The 25,837-nt window shown below is 40.9% G+C and overlaps 1 protein-coding gene and 1 long non-coding RNA gene across 2 annotated transcripts; both read left to right on the top strand.

Moving 5' to 3' along the window:
* The first annotated feature begins 943 nt into the window (after nucleotides 1-943).
* HD2C (histone deacetylase 2C) lies at nucleotides 944-5,439 on the top strand. Its single transcript, XM_086780626.1, has 11 exons — nucleotides 944-1,107; nucleotides 2,098-2,168; nucleotides 2,503-2,720; nucleotides 2,829-2,863; nucleotides 2,975-3,037; nucleotides 3,135-3,367; nucleotides 3,517-3,624; nucleotides 3,761-3,854; nucleotides 4,032-4,135; nucleotides 4,215-4,282; nucleotides 5,008-5,439. Exons 1-11 carry the CDS (start codon nucleotides 1,095-1,097, stop codon nucleotides 5,060-5,062), a joined length of 1,062 nt encoding a protein of 353 aa, XP_086636752.1. The 5' UTR covers nucleotides 944-1,094; the 3' UTR covers nucleotides 5,063-5,439.
* Nucleotides 5,440-6,518: 1,079 nt separating this feature from the next.
* Nucleotides 6,519-6,994, top strand: LOC147614089 (uncharacterized). The gene is made up of 2 exons (XR_015263056.1): nucleotides 6,519-6,653; nucleotides 6,827-6,994. It is a non-coding gene; the product is annotated as an uncharacterized LOC147614089 (long non-coding RNA).
* The last annotated feature ends 18,843 nt before the right edge of the window (nucleotides 6,995-25,837 follow it).

The raw sequence follows: 25,837 nt of genomic DNA, 5'->3' as shown, positions 1-25,837 counted from the left end.
ACATGCTGTTGTTTTTGCATGTTCTTGAACTCATTGGCCCACCACGTGCCACCGGGCGCCATTTGGTGTGTAATATCTCTATATTTTTTGCATCTCTCTGTATTTTCTGCAACATCTCTAGAAAATACACATGTTATAGAAAACATGTTGTTGTTTTTTGCATGTTCTGTATTTGTCTATCTCCGTATATTCTGTATTTTCTACAACATGCTATATTTTCAGCATGTTGTTTTCTTGCTCTCTGTATTTTCTGCAACATCTCTAGAAAATACAGATGTTACAGAAAACATGCTGTTGTTTTTGCATGTTCTGTATTCGTCTATCTCCATATGTTCTGTATTTTCTACAATCGAATGCATAGCATAATATCAATTCTTTGTTAGCTTTGCTAGTCTCCATTTGAATAACAGTATTGTCATTATCTTTGGTCGACTAATTTGTATTTTTTATAACCATTAACCACTTCTTCACCTTTTGAACAAGCCATGTGTGCTATGGGTAGGCCAATGGCTTAGGATCACTTGATGGCTTCTTATGAAGATTGATTTTACCATCATTGAGCAGAAAGGCTCTTAACATATACATGTTGCAATGAAAGGGAAAACTCGAGCAAGTAGACTTCGCCGGCAGTGCTCGAAAAAAACCCGAGTTTAGTGTAGTTTGCACCTGCATATTTTGAAAATTATTTTCAAATTTAAAACTTGAAGGTACAAAACACCTCTAGATCTTGAGAAGTTATAGAACAAAAACCTTCGGATTTCAAGATCTTCCTTTATAAACAATTTCACAATTTTTAGATAAAGGTTTTCTACTTTTTGGGAAAATACTTTTTTTCGAACATGAGGCTAGACGCTGCGTTTAAGGGGCTGCCCGTCCAAGTGTGAAACAGAGCCTCCTGTCAAGGAATTTGGAATATTAGGGTTGCATGTCGCCTTGGCGGCAAACCCTCACTGGAATTAAACCTAGGGGTGAGACGGGTTTAAGTGAGTTTTGTGTGCAGCGGGGAGGGCTTTCCCATTTCCTGCTAGGGTTTTTGGTGGTGGCTGTCTCCAGTTGCCAGGGTTTCAGCGGAGGTCCCCACGCCACGATCTGCAATGGAGTTCTGGGGTACTCTCCTTCCCTTCCCCGTCAATTTGTGTTTCTCTCTCTGTTCTTACCGTTCATATGGATTCCTTTCATCGCCGAATGAATGTGCAAAAGGTTAGCAGGGTCTTTACTCATGTGGTTACCCAGCTCCCCTGCCAGGGTTTTGGGTGTACTGGAAGTATTCCTTAGTTTTTTTCGATTTTCATGGCTCAAATCTGGGCTTGGGTTGTGTCGGGTTGGGGGGGAGGTCTGATGCTGGTTTCTCAACGGAGAAACCGGCCGAGCTTGGGGGAGGAGCTTAGTGTCTGCGTTTTCAAAATGAATCAGGCACTCTTCCTATGAATTGTTGTACAGAAGAGCCTGCAAGTCTTTGACAGTGCTCCCATAGGGGTCCTTGTCGTGCACTTGGATGCCTCTTCCTGTCTGTCTCGACATCCTGTCGAATGTGAGGGTTAAGCAACAGGTGGGTCTGTTTTGCAGGTAGTGGTTTTCGTATTCCTTAGTGAATGCTAACGTGTCAAGCCTATATGCTCTTTTATATTTGGAAAACATTGCAGCCTAAGAGCTTCACTAATCTGTTGATGCACGGAAAAGTACTTTCAGAGAAGCTTGAACATATCAATTAACGAACATTTTAGATAGCATGCACGTAAGCAAGTGCTGTGATTCTTTTCAACCTGTGTGTGCACTTGAATTTCAACAATATTTCTCCATAATAGTGTTCTGCAGGTCTTAAGTTGTAAAATATGTGACCGAGGTGGTTTTGCTCGATTAACAGCCATCTCTTGTTTGATGCAATATCTTAAACGATTGTCTCTTCTATCATATGCTCTGACATTGCTCCTCGACTAAAGCATGGGGTTGTTAACAACTATGTTTACATAGATCTCTGCCAATGACTACTTTCTTTCTGGCATGATATCCCTCCTTTTTTCTTTTTATACCGGTGATTTTAAAGTGTCTACAAGTTTCAGTTTATTTTCTGAATCTGGTGTCATTGTTATGTTGCAGGTGTAGAGGTGCCAAGTGGAAAGCCTTTGACTTGTGATCCTGGGGAAGATTCTTATGTACATGTATCCCAGGTATTTTAGTTTGGTGAAGTGCTGCTGGTCAATGACTTTGTTCTCCTTAACAAAAGCGTCTCATATTATCTGTTTCTTTATAGTTGGGTAAAATGCTTCTGGCCAATGACTAGGGTCTCCTGTAACAAGGGTGTCTCATGTTATCTGTTTCATTGTTTGTGCCGGTTTGTGATCGTTAGAGTATCATTTGGACGGGCAATTGTAGTTCTTTTTGAAACTGTGAACGATGCTTTTGCTCCAGTTGGACAAATAGACCAGTTTAGTAGGCACTAGTTTTGATGAGCTGTTATGGCCAATGTTTGGTTTCTTATTTCCTTACCTGCTGTTGTTGAAGGCTGCCTTGGGAGAAAGCAAAACTGGCAAAGGCAATGAGCGAGTAGTTTTAAAAGTTGAAGTTGGAAACAAAGAAGTGGTCATTGGAACATTGGCACCAGGGAGGTGTGATCAGACCACTTTGGATCTGATCTTTGAAAAGGAGTTTGCCCTTTCTCACAACAGTTCTGGCAGTGTGTACTTCTGTGGCTATAAAACAGATGCTGTCAGAGAGGAGAAATATCCTTGCTAATGGAAGCTGTACTTTTTGAATCCTCTTTCTTGTAGTTTTTCTATGTGCATTATATAACAATTTAAGCCAAGCTCCTTAACTTCACAGCTCAGCACTGGGTTTGATGATGAGGAAGATGATGAACTTGCAGGTATTGCATTTACTATCCCTTGGTTTTGAAGCTAAAAATGTCAAGTGCTTCACATCGATGCAGTGCTTCCAAAGGAACCTGAATTTATTTCGTGATTAAATTATTCAACAGATTCCGACGAAGAAAGCGAGGAAGATATCCCAAATCCAGTGCAGCCTTCTGCCAAGGAGAATGGTAAGTGCAAGATGCACTATCTCTGCTGACAGCCTTTTTATGAACTCTCCACACTCTATTGTTCTATATTTTGGGTTTATTTTTAACACTTGCACAGGCAAGCCTGGCCTGAAAGCTACCAAGCCCCAAGTCTTGGTTACCAAGCCTGGAGCCAAACAACCTGCCGAGAAGGTGGAGGTGCCTGTGGCAGATGCAAAACCACAGGTTTCCAAAGCAAAGCCTGCATTGAAAGAGGAGAAAGGGAAAGTTGGTGGAAAGGATGAGGACGATGATGACGATGATGAGGACGAGGATGATGATGATGAGGATGACGATGAGGATGAGGATGATGTGAGTCAGAAATGATAAGAGTGTATTCAGTTCAATTGTTACTGGAACTTGTGTTTTGAAGTTGGTTGTGAAAGTATGCCAAGCTCCTGGGGCTGCCTACTTCTAGCCATTTCATGCCAAACAGATTTATATTGAGTTGTTGACTGCAGGATATGCCTGAATTTGGTAGTGAGGATGATGATCTTGATTCTGATCAGGAAGATGATTCTGATGAGGATGATGGATCTGAAGAGGATTCTGAAGAGGAACAGCCAAAGGTATTCTCATCTTCCTTTTGATGGTCAAATGTGACTACATTGCAATATGTGCCCATCCCTGTCTGCATTGTGTTACTTTTTTCTTTGCAATATCATTGTGACAGGTTTGCTGTTTGTTTTCCTGTATGGCATGCAGTCTGCTGGAAAGAAAAGGCCTCTTTTGGGGGTTCAAAATGTAGGATCTGGTAAGAAAAGCAAGATCAACACACCTTTGCCAAGTGGAAAACCAGGTTAGAACTATTCAGTTTTACAGGGTCTGAGTCTCTATATGTTTCCTTTGAGGAGTGGATGCATCACTGCATTACTGTTATCAAATGATTTAGTTATGTGGTGCCTTTTGCTATCCTTTCTTACTGATTTTTAGCATATTTTTAGGTAGTTCAGATTCTGTGCTGACTTTTGTGCAGGAAAGATAGATCCCAAAACACCGTCAGCACCTGCTCCCACACCCAAGAAGCAGCAAAGTGGAAAGAAGGAACTCTCTGCTAAGAAGACTCCTGGGAAAGAGAATGTAATGTTCTTTGCTGCTGGCTTCTGCTATTATTCTTTTGTTTTGCATGACTTATTGAAGGATTCTTTCATTGTTTCAGAGCTCTCAAGTTGGCACACCTGCCTCCGGAAAGAAGCTTGGTCAGTATTTGTGCCAGCCTTGTAATAAGTAAGTAATTTTTGCCAGCCATTATGGGGGAGAGAGAGAGAGAGAGAGAGAGAGAGAGAGAGAGAGAGAGAGAGGCAAAGTGACATTAAGGTTTAGGGTTTACAGAGGGAGAGAGGAAGAGACAGGTAAAAGTGATCTATGAGATCGAGGACCTTGATTGGTGTGTGTGTAAGAGCTAAATGTGTGTGGGCAACTTGGGCCTTGATTGTCTGGAGCTAAAGGTGAGGGATGGAGGGAGGAGAGGGAGAGGGAGGGGCAAAGTGACCTATGAGACCAATTAGGACCTTGATGGGAAAGAGAGAGATTGTCTTGAGCTAAATGTGAGCGATGGAGGGAGGAGAGGGAGGGGCAAAGTGACCTATGAGAGACCAATGAGGACCTTGATGGAGAGAGAGAGAGAGAGAGAGAGAGAGAGAGAGAGAGAGGAGCAAAGCGACGTATGAGACCAACGTGGGCCTCTATTGTCTTGAGCCAAATGTTTGAGAGAGAGAGAGAGAGAGAGAGAGAGGGGAGGGAGGGAGGGAAGAGCAAAGTGACGGAGGACCTTGATTGTCTTGAGCCAAATATTTGAGAGAGAGAGAGGGAGGGAGGGAGGAGCAAAGTGTTGTATGAGACCACGAAGGACCTTGATTGTCTTGAGCTAAATGTTAGAGAGAGATAGAGAGAGAGAGAGAGAGAGAGAGAGAGAGAGAGAGAGAGATTTAGAGTTTTTCATGTGTCTGCAGGAATTTCACCTCTGAGTCTGCTCTGAGCCAGCACAAGACTGCAAAACATAAATAACTCAGCAGATTAGTTTAACTGTCTGGTGGAAGAGATTGCCCTTCAGAGTTGCTCTCGCTTTATGGAACGGCTGCTGGCTATTCTTAAATAGGTTATTTGCAGTTTCTTTTAGGTTGCTCATGAACTTGAGTGTATTCATCGAGGCTCCTCCAAGTGGCTAATTCTTTTTGAGAAAGTATCACACAGTTGTTCAAGTAGGGGTTTGCATTTAGCTTTGTAGCCATGTTGTTTTTTAAGTTGGCAGAGTTTCTAGGCATCCTGGTAATTCTGCTAGCTTGCACTGAGCTTATCCCTTGAGGGGCTTCTTTTGTAATGGCATCTCAGCATTGTAGCGCTTCTTGCATGAAGGTTTGCGGAAATGTTACTCTTTTTGATTTTTCTTTAGAAGTTTCCAGCCACCTTTTTGGTCATTTTCAATCTGTGTTTCTTGAAGTTACTCATGGTGAATGATACTTTTTCTTGGTTCAGTAGCTAGCATTTCCTGTCTAAATTCTCCTGTAATTTGGAATTTATGGTGTTTTCTGCTTTCTTACACCTGCCTACTCCTTAATTACTTGTGAATGATACTTTCTTGGTTCAGTAGCTAACATTTCTTGTATTAATTTCCAGTATCTTGGTAACATTTATGGTGGCCATGTTTTGTGCTTCCTTTCACCTGTCTATTCCTTGATTACTTGTGAAACTGATGTGTCCATGTGTGCGAGGGAGGAGGGAGGGTTCAGCATTAAAAGTGGTGAGGTTGTTTGCATGGGCTCAAGTGGGTGGGTGTGCGTGTGCGTGTGCGTGTGATCGAGCATGTTCGCCAGTGACCTATCGAGCATGTTCGCCTTGGTTGATCTGCTGGACTAGTGATCCTTACCTGCGTGCTACTGGATGTTGACTTTTTCTGTTGCAGTCGACCTCTTCCTGCTGGTGCCTGCTTACTGTCACTGAACTCTACCCGCCTCCTAGCTCTAAATCATACCTACCTCCTGCTGGCCGTTTGCCTGTTCTGCCTTCCTTCTCTCCAGCTTACCTGCCTGTTAACAGTTGCTTTTACATTTCTTAGATGCTGCTTCTGGTTCTGCCCAGCCTCAGCTCTGTATGTTATAGTGATCTTTGATGATCTTGAGTTGCAGCTGTTTGCAGGCACACTCCATGAAGACTTTATTGAAATCAAAAAGGTTTGGGAGACTTGTGCTTCGATTCCGTTTAAAAGTTATTGGACTTGTAATGCTTAATCTTATGATGAATTTAGCTCAAAAGGCTGTAGTTCTTTTTTTCTTACGAAAAGTCCAGACCCAATAGATGTTGCACAATGGCTTAAAGCATTCTGGCCGTTTGCGTGTTCTTCCTGGCCATCGTCCTCTTCAGCAGCTGATATCCTTGTTGACAGTTGCTTTTACATTTCTTAGATGCCGCTTCTGGTTCTGGCCAACCTCAGCTCTGTTTGTTATAGTGATCTTTGACAATCTTGAATTGCAGCTGTTTGCAGACACACTCCATGAAGACTTTATTGAAATCAAAAAGGCTTGGGAGACTTGTGCCTCAATTCTGTGCCAAAGTTCTTGGACGTGTAATTCTTAATCTTGTGATGAATTTGGCTCAAAAGGTTGTAGTCCTTTTTTCCTTGCGAAAATTCCAGACCCAATAGATGTTGCACAATGGCTTAAAGCATTGTCTGGGGGATGTTTTGTAGCTGGCCGTAGCTTTTTTGAAGTGATATTCACAGATCTGCAATATGAATAAACATTGTTGGGCAAATCGCCTTTGTTTTATGCTCAGGAACTAGAGCCAATTATGGACTATCAGAGTCTCAAAAAAAGCACAAGTGCCTTGTATGGGTGAAGATAAATGACATGTCACTGTATTGTTGGACAGGCACTACTTCTGGTAGAAGCATTGGTAAGTTGTATGCCTTGCACGTTCAAACGGAAATGTCAATAGGTTTTGTATATTGTGAGATACTGATAAGTCCACACTGCTAGATGTTGCCTTTGATGTAGAGATAATTGGCATGCCCTCCTAGGATGTCTTTTTTGAACTTAAATGGGGAAGATTTGTTGGCTCTTGCTTCATGTGGTAATGCAATTGAATGAGAACATTCTAGTGGGAACAATGTGACTCCAAAAAGGTAAAAATGTACGAGCATCCATGGGCAAAGGCAAAATGAAAGTTGCATTCAGTAGTCTCCTATGTCAAGCATGGCTAAGAGCTAGGCATAGGTGTTGGTGGAAACTGAAGAGTTGTTGCTTCTATTACTAAATATGTAAATATGTATATTGTACTTTCAAGATTGACATTTAATGTACAAAGTCTTTGTTAAATATATAAATGGAGGTTGATTTGGGCTATATACATAGGACTCAACCATGCAGTTTGCTTGCAAGAACCAATAATCTTTCGTTGGGATGGAAGGTTGCTTTGCGCGCTTTTTGAATCTTTTATGTTGGTTATCATGCTTTTTTGTTTGGCGCTACCATTTCGGTTAGGCATGAGCTATAGTTTCAATTGGCCTATTATGATCCTGAAGGTAGATAAATGATCATTCAATGTATGTTAAATGGTGAAATATTTGAGTTTGCAATTGTAGGTGCTTTGCAAACATTTGCAATCCGAGCTTAAATATGGCAACAATTGTAAGTTTATCCATGGGTCACGAATGTCTTTTTATGTTGTGACTTTGATAATTCACTAGACTATGAAAATAATTGTAACATGCGGAAGCTCGTTGGAAGAATTGGTAACTTCAATGTTTAGAATTTATCAATGGTTCGCGACGAAGGGAACACACAACATAGGTAAAGATGTGGAGAGAGAGAGAAGAAGAAGAAGACACAATATTGGGTCCAGAATACCCTCTGATGGATCCCTATCATGAATGGTGTATTTGCTTTGTTAAAATGATAAATAAAGGTTGGATCACTTGCACTCTTCACCTTGGTTGGAGCACTCCCTTTGGTTGTCATGGCGGTTGGATCCCTTCTTACATGCTTCTAAAGATACTCGGTGTTCGGTTGCAGAACCAACACACAGGTCATCTGCATCATTTCAGAAGGAGACCAATAGTATGGATTGGCATTGCTTCATGTGCAGGACAATGCACGCTTGACCTTGCATGTGTAGAGTGGAACCTTGGTTGACTCGTTCTAGACTGGGCTTACATGGGACCAGTTTCCATGCCAGGTTTTGCACCTTCTTGTTTAGATATGTCCATGTGGCATCCAAGTGCGGGATGCACGTGACCACAATACCTCTCACACTTCACATGATTGCTTTTGAGAGAAAAGGACATGGCAAAATGTACTTTAAAGCACGAAGGCGTGACTTATGGAAGCATCCAATGCCTATACCCAAAAAGGATATACCTTTCATCATAGTGCAGTCAATCACTCCTGGGCTAGATTGGATCGATGGTATATGCTAAATGCAGGATCAATTTGATAGATCACTTTGATGCCTTTACTTGCACTATGTCCATAGACTTCTCTACGTAAAATTTAGATCATTTTCCTTTATAGATGAATTTGTACTTTGGCATGAGTATGCATGATATACCTTTGCCTCGCAAGAATTTGCTTATAGTTAATAACACCTTCTTGACACATCAGCAATTCAAAGTTTTGATGGAGGTTGAAATTCAGTATATAAAGCCTCACATGCCAGATAGATGTAGATATAGCGTGGTACAAATTTGCAATCAGACTCTAGGATGTTAAGGCAAAATGTATTGATTGCAAAATAAACAATAGAATTACTGTCGGAGTATAGTCAATATAGGAGGTTGGAATCACAGCAACAAGATGACCTTCTAGAGGCTCAAAATTGCATGAAATGCAATGATGCCAAGAAACTTAAAAAATGGTAAATAATGGCAAAACAAAAATCTCTGAATATAAAGGTTGCTCTTCAAAGGCCTTGTTTAAGAATCTGCATACTTCCAGACAGAGTCAATCCATTCATGGACACAAAAAGAATAATGGATAGTGGACTCAGAAAAAACATCAGCTAGAGTCATAAGTAGTGGACTCAAAATAAACATCAGCTATAGACATAAGTATCGAATCATTTTGCTGTCCTTTTTGTTGCCCCTTCACAACCATCACAACAAACCTTGCATGCGCGTCACATTCTTTTGCAGTATGTTAACCAAATTGTTACACCTTAAAAAACATTGGAAATGGAAGTGTCTTTTATAGAGGAAGAGTTGCATGATGCGCTGTGTGGTTTAGGGGAATGGAAAACTCCCGCCTGGAATGGTGACAGTAGAGTTCTTTCTTGAGTATTGGGATTCACTAAAAAAAGAAGTGCTTTATATAATTGTTTGCACTCCCAAAGTGCATGGAGATCTGAATATACTCAATATTTGTTGCCATGTCATTACAAGAAAGGCAACTCTACTTCTTGAATTCCTTCACCAAAAGCAGCCTTGGACTTTGATGCCGGCACATTTGATTTGGACAATGAAAACAAAACCTTTGGAGGATTGGATAGTTTTCCATCAAGATGTCATATTTGGAAGATTTGAAGGCCGGATTGTGAGTTGCCCTTATTTCACCAAGCTTATCATTGACTAGCAAATGCTTCTTTGTCATCTTTCTTGGTTGGGCAAGCCTCCATATGGAGGCAACTTGTTGCGAAAGAAAGTATTTATTGGAGTAGGGCTTTTGAACATTCCTTGGTTGCACTACAACCCTAGAAAAGCATACTTCCTTTCCAACTTTGGTGTACGCTTAGTTGATGACGTTGTTGATACTAAGGTAATGTATTCTCCTTTCCCATAGGTTTTTAGAAGATATAATCTGGGTATGCATCACATGCATGTATGGTATGAAGTAATTTCTATATTGCATGATTTTCAGTCTCGGTGTCTCCACTTGAGGACACGGAAAGATTAAGAGATTGGAAATTTCATGGGCAACTTCTAGGTTACTCTCCTTTCTCTTTCCATCAAAATTTGCTCCATTCACCTTGGATACAAGCACATGCAAATCAGTCGTGGCATGTAAATAAACCTCTTCGCCCCTCGTTGGTGGAAGCCCTATTTGACTATAGTTTAGAAGAGTAAATTGTCCCTCAAACAACAACTTTTCTTGTGGTGATGCATTGTGGGTGCATTCTCAGTTGGCACCTTCTTAGCTAAGAGAAACATTACACCCGCCTCTTGCAAGAGGGATTCTCATTTCCAAGAGATAGTTATTCATTCGTTATGGGGATTCCCCTCTTCTCATGCTCTCTTGGATAGACTATCTAGGCACTTGAGATTGCGATTTCCCTACAACTTCGGAAAATTCTTCTAGATGTTTGGCTGCTTTTCTTTACCTTTGCTAGATTACACGATTTTCCTTTTCTAGGCTAGATACTGGGCTTTGTGGATGATCTACAATGCACGAAATCAGTTGATTTTTTTTTGCCAAATGATGCGATCATATGCTTGCCTTTTTTTAGGAGGCCTCTTTACCTTTCACTCCGAGATTCTTTTGACCTCGGAGATCTTTCCTCTCAACAGTTGGAAGTGTTTTCCACTATTTATGATATCTAAGTAGTAGTAGGCTGTCCCTCCTTGGGAAAACTATGAATGTACCATACAATCCCTAATGAAATAGTGGTTTAAAAAAAAAGTGTGTGTGTGTGTGTGTGTGTGTGTGTGAGCGAGAGAGAGAGAGAGAGAGAGAGAGAGAGAGAGAGAGAGAGAGAGAGAGAGAGAGAGAGAGAGGCCTTCAAATGGGAAATGAGATATCACATATATGGGGCATTGAAGATCATTGGAAATGAGATATCACATATATGTACAAAATCTTATTAGATTTAGGCAATCGGTATAGCCAAGTGTGGAAATGCTTGTAGCCTCTAGGATTTTGCATGTGTATGTGTGTAAGTGTATGCGTGTGTATGTGGGTATGTGTTTATATACACGTGTATTTATAATATATTATAATATATTTACTATATATATATATATCTTTAATGCTTTGATTTATATATATAACACATTATACTAGAACTTATTCGTGTTGATTTAATATATATATATTTATTTAATAGCCTTACTGTTTATATGTTTACATATTGTTATTGTATATATTATATACTTATGTATTATATATCTTTATATTTTTATATTATATTAGTTTTTTTTTCTCAATATATCTCTACACTCCTCTCTCTCTTTCCTTATTCCTTCTGTCTTCCCTATGCCTCTCTCTCTCCCTCCTCCCCTAATATGTGGCCTCCACTTTCCCTCCTCCCTCCTCCTCCCCTAATATGTGGCCTCCACTTTCCCTCCTCCCTCCTCCTCCCTCCTCCCTCCTCCTCTCTCTCTCTCTCTCTCTCTCTCTCTCTCTCTCTCTCTCTCTCTCTCTCTCTCTCTCTCTCTCTCTTCCTCCTCCCCCAATATGTGGCCTCCACTTTCCGCCTCCTTCTCTTCTTTTCTCTTCTCTTCTCTTCTCTTCTCTCTCTCTCTCTCTCTCTCTCTCTCTCTCCACCCCCCATGTCCCAACACGTAGCTTCTCCCCTCTTCCATTATACCCTCTTTTCTCTTTCCCCTACCCCAACAATTGGTTCTCTTCCAACTATGATGTGTCCTTTCCTCTCTAAAAAACTTGTGCATAATAGATAGTATAAAAAAGATATATTATACATACATACATACATACGTACACACACATACTCTCTCTCTCTCTCTCTCTCTCTCTCTCTCTCTCTCTCTCACACATGTTGAAACTCTCCCTTTTCTCTCTCTCACACACATGTACACATCCGTACATGCACTAATGTAGACGCAAACTCTCTCTCCTCACATACACCCTCACACATAAAAGTTCTCAATCTCTGTCACATGACACATGGAATGGCACAAATGGAATAACAACCTACTTTGCTAGGGTTCTTTACTTTTGCAAACTCTTTCACATTGTGGACCTATTGAATGCTATAACTCTACCGCGTCTCTCTGTTTTTCATAACCTTACAACAAGAGGTGGGGGTGGGCAGTTATGTTTGTGTGTGACACGGGCTGCATACAGGTTGCTACAACTGTGTACACGATTGTTTATCTTGATCTCACAACGGATGGTGGTGGGCATCTTGCATCACTTGTTGCTATGATAAAGATTCCTCCACTCTGCCGCCTCAGTAGTGACCCATATATTAGAATGGAGGTGGGTTCTTTTACTCACTTAGCTTGTCTACTTTCTTATTGAACATTGCATGATGTCTCTCACCCTTGCCTCTGCATGGGTCCTTCTGCCCAGGTACACAAGTACTTAAGAACAACACTATTTTTTTCATACTTGAATAAGCTGGGTTTTTTCGCAAGAAATTAAACTAATATATGGAACTGTATTCATGGGCATCATTATGTGTTTTAGCTTTGAGTATTGCTAGATCAAAGCCTTGTTTTAACTGTTCTGCATGGTAAAAATGAAAGAGTGTTGCTTAGAACCATGAATACACGTGATTATGAACATGGGTTCATTCTGGCCTTGATCATCACTATGTTTAAACTACATATGCTACCACAGATGGATATGAGTTTCCCAGCCCAGGGCACACAATAGATTTACAACTATCCTCTGAATCTTTGCTGATACAGTCCGACACCTTACCCTCTTCAAGTTGAATCAGATGATCTTTTGAAATGTCTCCTTAGGTTAGATATGACTCTAAGCAACCCTGATCTTCAACCCTATCTCCTTAGGTTAGATATGACTCTAAGCAACCCTGATCTTCAACCCTATCTCCTTAGGTTAGATATGACTCTAAGCAACCCTGATCTTCAACCCTATCTCCTTAGCTGACCTTCTCTTACAACTTGCTGGCTTAAATTGACCTCAGCTGACTCTCAACTCACCACTACTATAATTTGATTCAGCTAACTGCTGTTGACTTCTGTCAGATTCTTGTCTTACAGTCTCTTACCTGACCTTCAGCTATCCTTTGAATTTGTGCTCATACAATTCGACACCTTATCCTCCTAAAATTGAATCAGTTGATCCTCTAAAATGTCTTCTCAGGTTAGATATGACTCTAAAATGTCTTCTCAGGTTAGATATGACTCTAAACAACTCTGATCTTCAACCCTATCTCCTCAGCTGAACTTCTCTAATAACTTGCGAACCTAAATTGACCCTAGCTGACTCTCAGTTGACCACTACCTGACTGTAATAATCTGATTCAGCCAACTGCTGTGTTGACCTCTATCAGATTCTTGTCCTCCATACCCTCAGATTTTTCTCAAGAACCAACAATCTTCAATCCTCAAATCTCTAGCTTTCAAGACCCTATTGTGTAAGGTTCCCTCCCTTCCTAAATAGGGAAAACCTTTAAGATAGTCTACTAAGTCTAACTTGGGATAATTTCCTACTCGTCTCGTTGACACCTTGATCATGTAAGATACAAACACCTGATCGTGCATTTATTTAAGTTTACTGTATTTTAACAGAAAATAACTAAAAATTTACATATAGGCTCGATCCAGTGTTCGTTTTGGATGCTGTAAAATCCTATATTAGGGTAAAATCACACGCAGATTCTGAATTTGGACTCAGAATTCTAAGTGGAAACAAGCCGTTTATTAAAATTGTTGATTTTTATGCCACAAAAGACCATAAATTCATGGGCATTTATTATTATTGAAGATGGGCATGTTACATATTGAGTATGTCAGTTGTGCTCTACTGACTCTTATTTGACTCAGGTCTGACTAAATTGATCTAGCTGATTCAGTTGGTTTAGAAGACCTTATCTCTCTGTCCTTTTGACATTCATAGACCTTCAAACACTTTAGATCCTACAAAGATTGAAGATATAGTCTCTTAGCTCACTTTAGATGACCTTCAGGAGCAGCCTATGATGACTCTTGAGTCCTATCTTTTTTAAAGTGCTACTTGGACTATTGGCTGATGTACTGGTTATGCTATTGATTACTTGGGCTACAGGGTGAAATACTCAATATGCTGTTAGGTGTTGATTACATAATTTTTTTAATAAAACTATAATATTGTAGTAGAGGGGACTACTGACCTTGGCTTAAAATCTGCTAACATGTTAAATAAAATCTATATGGACTTGTTTTTAGCTTTGTATACTATTCTTAAAAAGTTATGTTGACTGCTAGACTGAATGAGCAGAGTTTCCATATGATGGTTGGTCCTAAAATAACTAATGTTGAAAGCATTCTGATGCTACTCCTACACCATGAACATAACCTCTGAAGTAATTCAGAGGTTAAAATAACTAATGTTGAAAGCATTCTGATGCTGCTCTGCACCATGAACATAACCTTTGAAGTAATTCAGGTAGGGCTATTTTGGCTTCTAATCTGTAGCTAAACATTGAGTAATTAATGTATAAGGCTGCATTGGTGGGTTTTGCCTCTAGATAAATACCACAAGCTTTGTGTGCATGGCATTATAATGAGGGGTTTTGGCTTGCTGACTGGGATGGTCCCATTTGCTATGTTTAGTACTATGACTTGTTGTATAGTTACACCACATACATCTTTATGAACTCTATAGGGTGTTACTCCTCATCATAAAAATAGCTCATTAGAAATTGATTGTAGCTGGGATGTCTGGATATCTTGGTCTACTCTGACTGAGAGGGGCTACTCTCCCTTGTTTTAATGGATATATTTAGATCCACCTCATATGATGTCAGCTCCTAAACATGATGACTCATAAAATATTCTTAAATATCTTGATAAATGTTTGTTCTTTTGGGTAATTACATAACAACTTGATCTACTAGAGGTCATAGTTACCTAGACTTACATAATAATGCTTGGTTTTGTTGTTTGTTTAACTGTAAGGATAGGGTGACATCTATAACATGTGGATAGGTCAATTGACACCTGTAATATGCATTCAGGCTAACAAAATGTTTTGTATGTTTGTATGGATGCATGTAACAGGACCTACCTTCTCTTCTGTTGTGGTTAATTTCAAACAAGCTTCCCTTGCTATTTTAACTTAATTTCGATTAGATGCAACTTGTCATTGAACCTAAAATGTACATGACTCATAGTTGAACTTGTTTCATGTATCTAAAACAAGATGGTATGACTTTATGAATAGTTTTGTCTATTCATCTGTGGATATTGTATTTGTTTTAAAATTAGCAACACACACCTATACAAAGGTTTGGCATTGGGCAAACCTAGCTGTTAGTCTTGATCCCTTTTGTGCCAGTCTCGGTAACTACTCCCTCACGGTCTTTATGCACTTGGTTGGTGATGACAGGTGATAAGGTTGGGCACATAACATCCGAATACTTCTTGTCCCAGGCTGAGACCATTGCCCCTTTTTTAATCAAATAGAAGAGGAAAATTTACCTAATTTTATTTCATAACTTGAGGTCTCAGATTATATCGAGAGTGTGATACCCTGCCTTGGTTATCTTTCTCTCGAGTCCATCTTGTAGCACCAGGACGAAATGCTAAGAGGCGCCATGACCAGCACCCACATTTTGATTACCACTAGAAGTAGCTATCTGGCGAGCACCTCTCTTCACCACCATAAGACAAGGTCTATCTTCACAACTACCAGAAGCAGCTATCTGGCAAGTCATGAGGTGTTGGCTATTTCATAACTTTTGGAGTAGCTTGAAAAACTTGTTGAGCAGCCAAAATCTAATAGAATGGATCAATTGGGAGGACTAGTGAGAATTACAGATGCTTTGTTGCCACGTAGAGGCCGCTTATTGTCTTCTCGAAAAATCCGTCTATTTTTGGGTTCCATGTGGATATGTACAGTTATGGGAGAAGGTGAGGGCAGGAATTACACTATTTGGTGATATTCCTTAGTTGGAAGATCAACAACATTGGTTAGATTGGGCATTTCAAAAGCCTTAGGACATTGTCCAGCATATAACAAACAAAGTTTATTACCATATGATGATGGAAGATAAGCGCTGGATCACTGAGAAGGTTAATAGGGTATGGAACATCAGGAAAAGTAGGGCCTGGTGGTGGAAGAAAGTAATCTTACAGAGCTGGTGGTCTAAGATTCCATATCAAGGGAAGGTGTTCCTATGGTGCATGCTGGTTGGAGGCCTACCACCGGGGAAGTAGTTGCGAAAGACAACAAATTGCTTTTGGTAATTATGTGTTTTGTACTACATGCTTGGAAAGATGCCCGTATCTTTTCATTTCATGTCCGGTGGCAAAGGTGTGGGATTTCCTTTCTCGCGTATGTATTCCATTGAGACAGATAGGCCCGTAAAGGTTAAAGACTGGATTTTTGGCAAGATTCTGAATGGGCTGGATAACCTAGAACATTCAGTTTTCTTTCATTTTTTTAGGTGGACAGGTTTGTGGCATGTCTGGTTAACTATGAATGCCTTCATATTTGATGTAAAAGTTGGTATTACAGATCATATAGGTTGTATAAAACGGCTACTATTGTGGCAAGTCTCTTCCTTGTGGTCAACTCATTTGGTGGATAATGACACGGCTATATATATTGGATGGGGGTACTCTAAGCTGCACTTGTGGTTCGGAGTAATTAGTGAGGGAAAGCTAGTACATCACACCTGGCGGCCATGTGGCCATTTGTAAAATACTTTTTGGTAATATATCTTCTATTATGGGGAGAGAGAGAGAGAGAGAGAGAGAGAGAGAGAGAGAGAGAGAGAGAGAGAGAGCATGTGCACGTGTATGTGTGCGAGAGAGGGATGTGTATGTGTACGTGACAGAGACATAGAGAGAATACATGTGAGAGAGAGACAAGAAGATATGCATCTGTGAGAGAGTTGCACATAGACACATGCACACATGCATACACACGTGTGCACACAAATACACACATGCCTATACAAAAACACACACACATACAAACACATATGCATATACAAACACACACACACACACACACACACACACACACACACACACACACACACACACACACACACAAACACACACTCACATACAAACACACACATAAATTCAAACACACCCATACATGCACACACACTCACTCACACATGCTTGAACACACATACACATGCATAGATGTATACACACATGCATACTTGCATATTAGCGAGAGAACTTCAAGCTCCCAAGAGAGAGGAAAATTTAAAGGATAATAGAAAATATGATTATTTTAATATAATACTAGCATAGTATAGCTCTAATATTTTATTACAAATGACTGAGGGCCTATTTATAGGTGAGGGAGGCCACTAACCAAGTCCAACTGGGTTCTAGAATTTTCTAGGTTCAGTTTGATTCAATTTGGACAAGATTTGGACCAGTTTGGCTCCCTTTTTGATTTGGTTTGATCCAGGAGAGAGGAGAGATAAAAATATCACATTTTTTTGAATTAAAAAACCCTTCCACACATGTGAAAGAGGCGCCTACCTCAAGAGTCCCCTTTCCTTAACCAAGGTGTTAAAAATGCATCATTATTTCAAAATATCTCATTTTTTTAGTAATATCTAATAATTTTTAACTAGTAAACCTTGTACTCAGTCAACTCTTCATCTTATGTGAGCATTTACTCATTTTTGGGTATTTTCTTTTATTCTTTGGATTTATCTCATAATTTTTTTGAATTAAAAAACCCTTCCGCACATGTGAAAGAGGCGCCTACCTCAAGAGTCCCCCTTTCCTTACCAAGGTGTTAAAAATGCATCATTATTCCAAAATATCTCATTTTTTAGTAATATCTCATAATTTTTAACTAGTAAACCTTGTACTCAGTCAACTCTTCATCTTATGTGAGCATTTACTCATTTTTGGGTATTTTCTTTTATTCTTTGGATTTATCTCATCCCAACACTTGGATTAATCCAATTGACCCATTGGAACCTTAATTGGACCATAATCCAAAATTTTTTAAAAATGTAGACCCTTAGGCTAAGGTCCCTTATACTATTTTCAATTAATTCCTAATGCACATTAGAAAGTTCATTTTGAACTTCTATTTCAGGGGAAACCATTTTAGACACTAGGAGGATTTTTATATCCAAAGATATCTCAATTTTGGATTATCTCTCTCTAGGCCAAAACAGGGTAAAATGAGATATTTCTTTTATTTTTCAGAGAGGGGAATAATTACAAGAACAGAAGGGGAGGTTCTTAGACCTTTACACCTCAAAAGCTGGAGGGAGGAATCTTACAATGGAAATCAATGACAAAAAAGACATAGTCCTCTTGTGTCCCTAAGAGGAAATCATCCACACACCCTCACCCTTGACTGCCCTTCCACCTCATGCCCCTCCTCATCACCAATAGTATACCCTATTCCCCCACCCCATGCCTCACCTAAGCCGATTGATCGGCCACTGTCGACACCACTCTCAACTCTACATCCTCCTCGACCACCCACAACACTACAAGCACCCCGACCTCATATCTTTATCATGTGACAATCAATGGTGGGTGCCAAAGAATCTTCTCGCCGCTCAGGGATTCTACGATGGCTACATAGAATTATGGATCCCTAGATGCCATCTCTAAAACCCAAGCACAAAAAGCCAACTAAGCCAACACATACTAACCCTAAGACAAATCTTCAACGTTGGCTAGTCCTCGACCACCTGTTATTACGAGCATAAGGCTACTATGAAGGAAACACTCACCTTTGGCTACACCCAAGCATGCTGCTTGTGCTCATCCACCACAACTCCCCAAGAAGCCACAATAAAAGGTCCCACAACCACAAGTTCGGCAACCCCAAGCACAACGAAGCCAACAACGCTGGGTGCAGGCACCAATGTGCTCCAAGCACAAGGCTTCCATGAAGGTAACACACACTTGTGGCTCCCCAAGCCACAATCAAAAGCCTCTTCTTTGCGTCGACAACCACCTCATAGTTCAAAGCCTTGTCGACAAAAAAATCGAAAGCCTCACCAACCACCACAGACCTTCATCACTCGGCAGTGTTGGGTGCCCAAATGTCTCTTAGAAGCCCAAGGCTTCCATGATGGCAATTCCATCATTTGGCTCCCAAGGCATGTCCCTCAACAGTTCGCCCAAACCACACTCACCACGCTAGTGCCTATCCAATTGACAAAGATGGTTTGGTGACCACCGGGTAGCAAGTCCCCTCCTCCTTAACAAAATCCTCCAGACTTGCCCACACCCACCCCATGGGCGCTCCAAAGCTCAATTCGCCCAACCCTTTCACCCCACGGAACCTCATCCATGACACTTCACCCCGCCCCTTGACTTCGTCACCACCGAACCAAGGGGAAGTGCTACAAATGGCCGAGCTTATCCAACCACTCAAAGATACACTCAAAGGTAAGCTTACAAATCTAGCCAAATGGGCTAATCAGTACAAAAACCTCTTTAGGGGTGATGAGCAATAAACACCTGTAAAAAAAAAAGAGAGAGACTCTAGGTGATTAGGACAATGGGCACAACTTTTGCCCTCGCCCATGCACAACACCTGCAAAATCTCATTGGGCTCTGTCCTATGTGTACCTATGTGTACACACCGTATAAATCTTCATCATCAACAGCCATCTAGGTACATCTTTAGACTGGGGACCATGGTGGGTGCAAGCCTAGTCTATGGTGCGACCCATCGCCTGGATCTTCTTAATCACCCCTACTTCACCTGTTAAGCCACACTATAACAACACTCAACAAGCATCATAATAGCAAATGCTACACAGGAGTACTTGAAGAGAGGTATTACAGCATGACTCTGAATATCAGACATGGAAACAACAGAGACTCGAAAAACACACTACTGTCTTTCATTCATTCTGAAAAGATTACAAAAGCTTTTGCCCAAATAGGCTTCATGGCCGTTAGAGGAAAGACCAAGAACTACTTTCTAACTGAAAGTCCGATGAACTTCTAAAGAACCTCTTGAACTTCCAAGATGACTATTGAGATAAATAGTGAAAAGTAAATAACTAGTGAGTACCCTAAGTTAGCCCCTAACACCTGGCATAGCTTAGTGGCGCCGCAGGCTAACTCGGTTCTCACAATCCCTTGATCCAACTATATTGACTTCAAAAACCAAAAAGTTTGATCTTAATCAAACTTTTTGAAGTCACTATAGTTGGATCAAGGGATTATGAGAACCGAGTCAAACTTTTTGAAGTCACTATAGTTGGATCAAGGGATTGTGAGAACCGAGTTAAGTTTGATCTTAATCAACCAGTGTGCTTAATCCTAGGATAGCTTGAAAGGCTACAGACATTAAAGCTTCTGCGCCCTGTACTTTGCCGTCCTGCACTCACACCAGCTCGTATGGATTAAGTTCCCTATCCTCTAAAGAGGATATCTGCATCTGCTCTTGAGCTTCCTCCTCTTTGTTCTGCTCTTCTGCTTGATATGCAACCTGTGTATCCTTCACTTCCTTAGTGGTGAAAACCACAATTTCTGGTTCTGCCGCCAAGCTCTGCTCCGCCACTGCTCCTTTGCTTGAATCTGCATCCAACTTGAGACTTTGCTGCAAACAGTTCCTCTCTGAGCTTTGTGTTCTCCTCCTCCAAAGCTTTGACTCTACTTACCAGTTCATCATCGGGCTTTGATCTGAACAATACCTTCAGAGAATCATATGGCTTGCCAATCCACTTCTCCATCTTATCTACAAATTCTTGCCACGCCTTTTGAGCATGTTGCCCCACCGTCTGCTTCAGAACATCTATATCTTCTTCAAACACGAACACTCCTTTTGCATCTCCATATCTTCTTCTATGACCTGCTTTTCAAGTGCTATCAATGGAGAGATTCTGGTCATAAGGAAATTGTTCTCTGCCTCCAAACTCGCCATCTTCTCAGATAAACCTGCCAACTCCGTATGCACTCCTTGTTGCATCCCTTTCATCCAATCCTTGAAGTCCACAGACCGCTGAGCAGCTTGCAACATATCTTTGTACTTCCGTTCTTTAGACTGCCATATCGCCAGCTCTTTTTCTCATTCTAGCCTAACCTTCAATAACTGTTCCTCAGCCTTAATCAAATGCTGAGTAACATTATTGCTCACATCTTGCTTCTGCTCCAATTCTGAGAATTTATTTTGTTGCTTTACCAAATCCACCGCCTGTTCCACCACAAACTTCTGCACAGACATCAAAGTTGAAACTACATCCTCCCCACATCCTTCAGCTCCCTGACTTGCTTCAGACCTTTGACACCAACTTTGGTTGAACTTTGAGAAACCACAGCAGGTGTCCCCACATTCCGCTCCGAGACTTCCATCTGCACCTTCTTCGAAACAACCTCCTTGTCCAACTTCTTCCTTTTAATCTGTAATTTTTGTCCCACCTTATTCCCTCTTGCAGACTCCAATTGCTGTTCCTGCTCTTTGACATTCCCGCTTCCACTATGTCATCATTTTCCCAAGTTAACTTATGTTTTTTGCTACTCTCTTCAACCACTGGGATCTTACCTTCCTGCACCTGTGTAGAACCTGCAGGAGTACTTTTGTAGCTACCAACCACCTCTGGATTCGGGTGATACGCAAACAGTGCTGCCACATACACCGCCAACTTGTTGACTGATTGTCTTCTGTGTTTGTCCTTCACCTCCCAAACCACCTGAATTCTATCATGCAACCAACTCGCCTAGTTAATAGCGACTCCCCTCTCTACATTGTACATCGGGGCAAATGCATATCCTTAAGGACTCATATAGTTGGTTTTTACCAAAAACAAACACAATTTCTCCAAATACCACTTGAAGTGGCTCCTACATTTCTCCTCCACATTTCTAACCAGGAAATAACCCCTTGTACCCTCAAGCATCCTGAACTCAGATTTCATGATAGGGACTGTGATTCTGACCAACCTTTGATCTAACACCCTAGGTCATTTAAATACCGAGGCTACAAAATCAGGTGTTACCTGTAGTTGAGGAGATACATAAGCACCACTACTCCACAAAATTTCACACTGCTCCTATGTGTTCTCCTTCGACTGCCACTCCTTCTAGGGCAAATTGCCAAATTCCCATAGACCCACTCGCTATAGCCACACCTTTGTATCTTCATCTTCAATGTCAATCTCTGCACTTTGAGACTCTGTGAAAGCCTCCTGCTCTACTTCCTCTGCAAAATAGGGCTCATATGAGACTCATCTTCTGACTGCAAATCCACCAGCATCTCTTCACGTTGCTTCCTTGCACACTCTTTCGCGCGCATCTCTGAACTGCTTGCAGAAGACAACCTTGCCGTGCCGCTCGTGTCTTCATCACTCCCATAAGGAACAAGCTCTTGCCTTAATTCATTGAGCTTTTGCATGCGCTCACTGCCCAGAACTACAACAAATGCTACCTTGAGTTTGCTCCAAATGTCACGTCTTAGGAGAGGACTACTGTCAGTCCCCCCTAATTTATGATGAGTTTGTGAGCCGACTTTGGCTCACTACTATCAGCCCCCCCTAATTTATGAGTTTGTGAGTCGACTTCAGCCGACCTTTCGCACACGCCAGCCGAGATTCAACATGACATCACAAAATTTAAATTTGAATCCGATCTCGAAATCCACCCAAAATACTGCTTTAAGCGAAACCCATTCACCAGCTTCTCTACATCTGTGCCACCAAAGTAGTCTCTGATTCTGAATGTACCTTGACCAATATCTTCAATGATCTAATAGGGGGACCTGTATACCTTAGCTTAAGCTTACCCGGGTGAGGACCCAATTTTGAATTGTACAACATTACCCAATCACCCACCTTGAACAACTTGAATTTGATCTGCCTATTCACCCATGCCTGTCTTCTCTTTTGCACCCCCTCTGTGACATACGAACTGAGCAATCGATCCTCCTCCAACTTTGGCAACTCCTGCTGCCTCTGCATAACTGACTCCTCTGGTGACAACCAATGCTGAACTGCTAATCTGAGACTTGGTACCACAAACTCCATCCACTGCTTCAAGGCCGTACACCAATTTGAATGGCGTTATACCTGTTGCTACTTTGTAAGCCGTCTGAAAAGACCATAATGCTTAATCTAACTTATCATCCCTATTTTCAGACACAGTTTTCTTCAAAATTCTGCCAACACCTTATTAAAACTTTCAGCCTGTCCATTAGCCTGTGGATGATATGGTGTAGACTTCTTATGAGCTATCATATGTGTTTTTGTCAGCTCAACTATGACTGAATTCAAAAAATGTGAGCCCCCTGATCCAACACCAACTCAATCGGCCCAAACCTTGTCATTATATTCTTCTACAGAAATCTAGCCATATTTGTTGTCCTTCAATGCTACTGCCTCCACCCACTTTGTGGCATAATCTGTAGCCACTAAGATATATTTGCTACCTGTCCTCTTGGCTTTAGGCTTAATGGGGCCCACAAAATCCAAACCCCACTTTTGAAATGGCTCCAATGGCAAAATCGGATGATCAGACATCCGATCCATAGGATCCAGGTTGGCTCATCTTTTGACATTGGAAACATTCTTTAGCAAACTAATGTGCATCCTTTAGCACTAAAGGCCACCACAATCTTGCTTGCAGTATCTTCTTCCCTGTGATATCCCCTGAAATGCTCTCCTGAATTTCCAAAGTGTGCCTCTTGCAACACAGCTCTCTGTTCTTCCTCTCTAGAGGAACACATTTGCGGATGATCTGATCCACACATTTGCGGCCGGATGATTTGAGGAACACATTTGCGGATGATCTGATCCACACCTCACCACAAGGCAAACTTCTTCTTTTGATCCGTAGAAAAATGCTCCGGGAGTACTCCGTCTATAAGAAAACTAACCATCTAATCATACCAACTTAGTGATGGTAAACCCCTTACCTCATAAATAGTAGCATCTTGCAACTGATCTAAACTCTCGTGGGATCTTCTCCATGCTCAATACAGCTCAAGTAATCCGCTATGGCATGTTGCTTTCTCGGATTATGGATGATTGAATAGTCAAACTCTTGTAGTAGTAACATACACCTAGCTAGCCTACCAGTCAGTTGAGGCTTCTTGTTGATAAGATATATTAAAGCTTGATGATCAACATGAAATATTACATTATTGCTCAACAGGTAATGTCTGAATTTCTACAAAAAGCATATACCATTCTGAGTGCTTCCCTTTCTGTTACTGTATAATTTCGCTCAGTTTGCAGACAACATCCTGTTGGCATAATAAATAGGTTGGAACCACCCCTTCTGCTTCTCTTGCATCAGAACTGCATCAATCGCTATATCAGAGGCATCAACAAAAACATGAAATGGAAGATCCCAATCCGGAGGCTGCATAATTAGAGCAACCACCAGCATCTTCTTCAAAATTTGAAATGCCTTCTCCTGTGCTTCCCTTCAGACATATTCAATATCCTTCTTGGTCAGATGTGACAGTGGTGCACACACATCAGCCAAGTACCTCAGAAGTCTGTTGTGCCACTTAATCTAACCAATGAACCTCATAAGAGCCTTCAAATTTATACTGCAATCTTCTCAACATCAATAGACATCCCTTCAGCAGAAATAATATGCCCAAGCAGTTTTCCTCTTTTGACGTGCTACTGCAATAGCACATTTGAATGGATTTAATGACATTCTGAACATCCGACACCTCTGAAAACACTCAAGTGCCCCAAATGTAAACACTTCTTTCCAAAAACAGAGAAATCATCCATGAAAATCCTCATGAACTCTATTAAGTAAGGCTCAAATGTTTTAAAAGCTGCCTTTGAAAATGATGGAGGCCCACTCTTCAGACCAAAACTCATAACTGTGTATACAAATACCCCCCATTCTGTGATAAAAGCTGTTTTCTCCATATCCTCTTCCGCCATACTAATCTGATTGTATCCTGAAAAATCCATCAAGAAAGCTGTACATATCATGTCCTGCTACATCATCCAACAATGTATCCACAAAAGGTAAAGGAAATGGATCTGTAATAGTAGCTGCATTCAGCTTTCTATAATCCACACAAATTCTGAGTTTCCCTAACTTCTTTGGAACCACCACAATCGGTGATAACAATTCCGCCTGATCAACAAGTTTAATAAAACCAACTCTCAGCAGCTTAGCCAACTCCTCCTTTACTTGTTTAGCATAATTTGGATTTATCATGTATCCCTGTTGCACTATCAAAACCCCATCCTCCTTCAAATTGATCCGATGTTTATAGATTGCCGGATCCATTTCCTTCATGTCTGCATAACCCCAAGCAAACACATCAATAAATTCCTGCAAAAACAGCTTCTTCAACTCCTCCTTAAAATCTTCCTCCAAATGTACACGAACTTTGACTATCTTCGGATGATCCTCAGTCCCCAAATTCAGATCTTGTAATTCATCCTCCTCTGTAACCCTTTATATTTTCTCCATGGTGTGCTCATACTGAGCCTTTGCCTTCTTAATGGCCTCCTCTGCACTCTGCTCAGATTCTTTGTTCTGAATTTCCAAAATATGTGATGACCCTTCCTCTTTCGTAACTATCTCCACTTCACCCTTCAACTCATTAGGCTCTGCACAGCCATTCTACATCTGTCCAGTATACCAATATATCTGTCCATAATACCTGCTACACCCACTTCAAATATTGGTACAACTATTGGATCTGCCTGTAAAAACTTTTCCTCCTCATCATCTGTAACATCTATGGCCAACATCTATGGCCAAACTGATTATCTGAGCACACAAAGGTTTTACCTTCTGATCTAGGACCACCTTATTATTCATACCAACCTTCACCCTTTTTCTGCCTTTCCTCAAAATTGCTTCATCCGTCTCTCAATCCTGCTTCAGCTTTGCTGATCTAAACCACGGCCTTCCTAATAGCATAGGATAGACTCCCCCTATATCTGCTAATTTGACAACCACAAAGTTAACACTAAAAGGCAATCCAAAAAGAATTACCTCCTGTT

The sequence above is a fragment of the Cibotium barometz genome, chromosome 42 (assembly GCF_041138505.1).
Source record: "Cibotium barometz isolate CiBa-2024 chromosome 42, ASM4113850v1, whole genome shotgun sequence".
Classification (NCBI taxonomy): Eukaryota; Viridiplantae; Streptophyta; class Polypodiopsida; order Cyatheales; family Cibotiaceae; genus Cibotium; species Cibotium barometz.
This window is presented reverse-complemented; position numbering and strand designations above follow the sequence as displayed.

Bases quoted from the DNA above. Each gene is read 5' to 3' on its own strand.
- HD2C (XM_086780626.1), top strand. The intron at 2,169-2,502 runs GTATTTTAGTTT...CTGTTGTTGAAG, and splicing joins CTTATGTACATGTATCCCAG to GCTGCCTTGGGAGAAAGCAA. The intron at 3,855-4,031 runs GTTAGAACTATT...ACTTTTGTGCAG, and splicing joins TTTGCCAAGTGGAAAACCAG to GAAAGATAGATCCCAAAACA.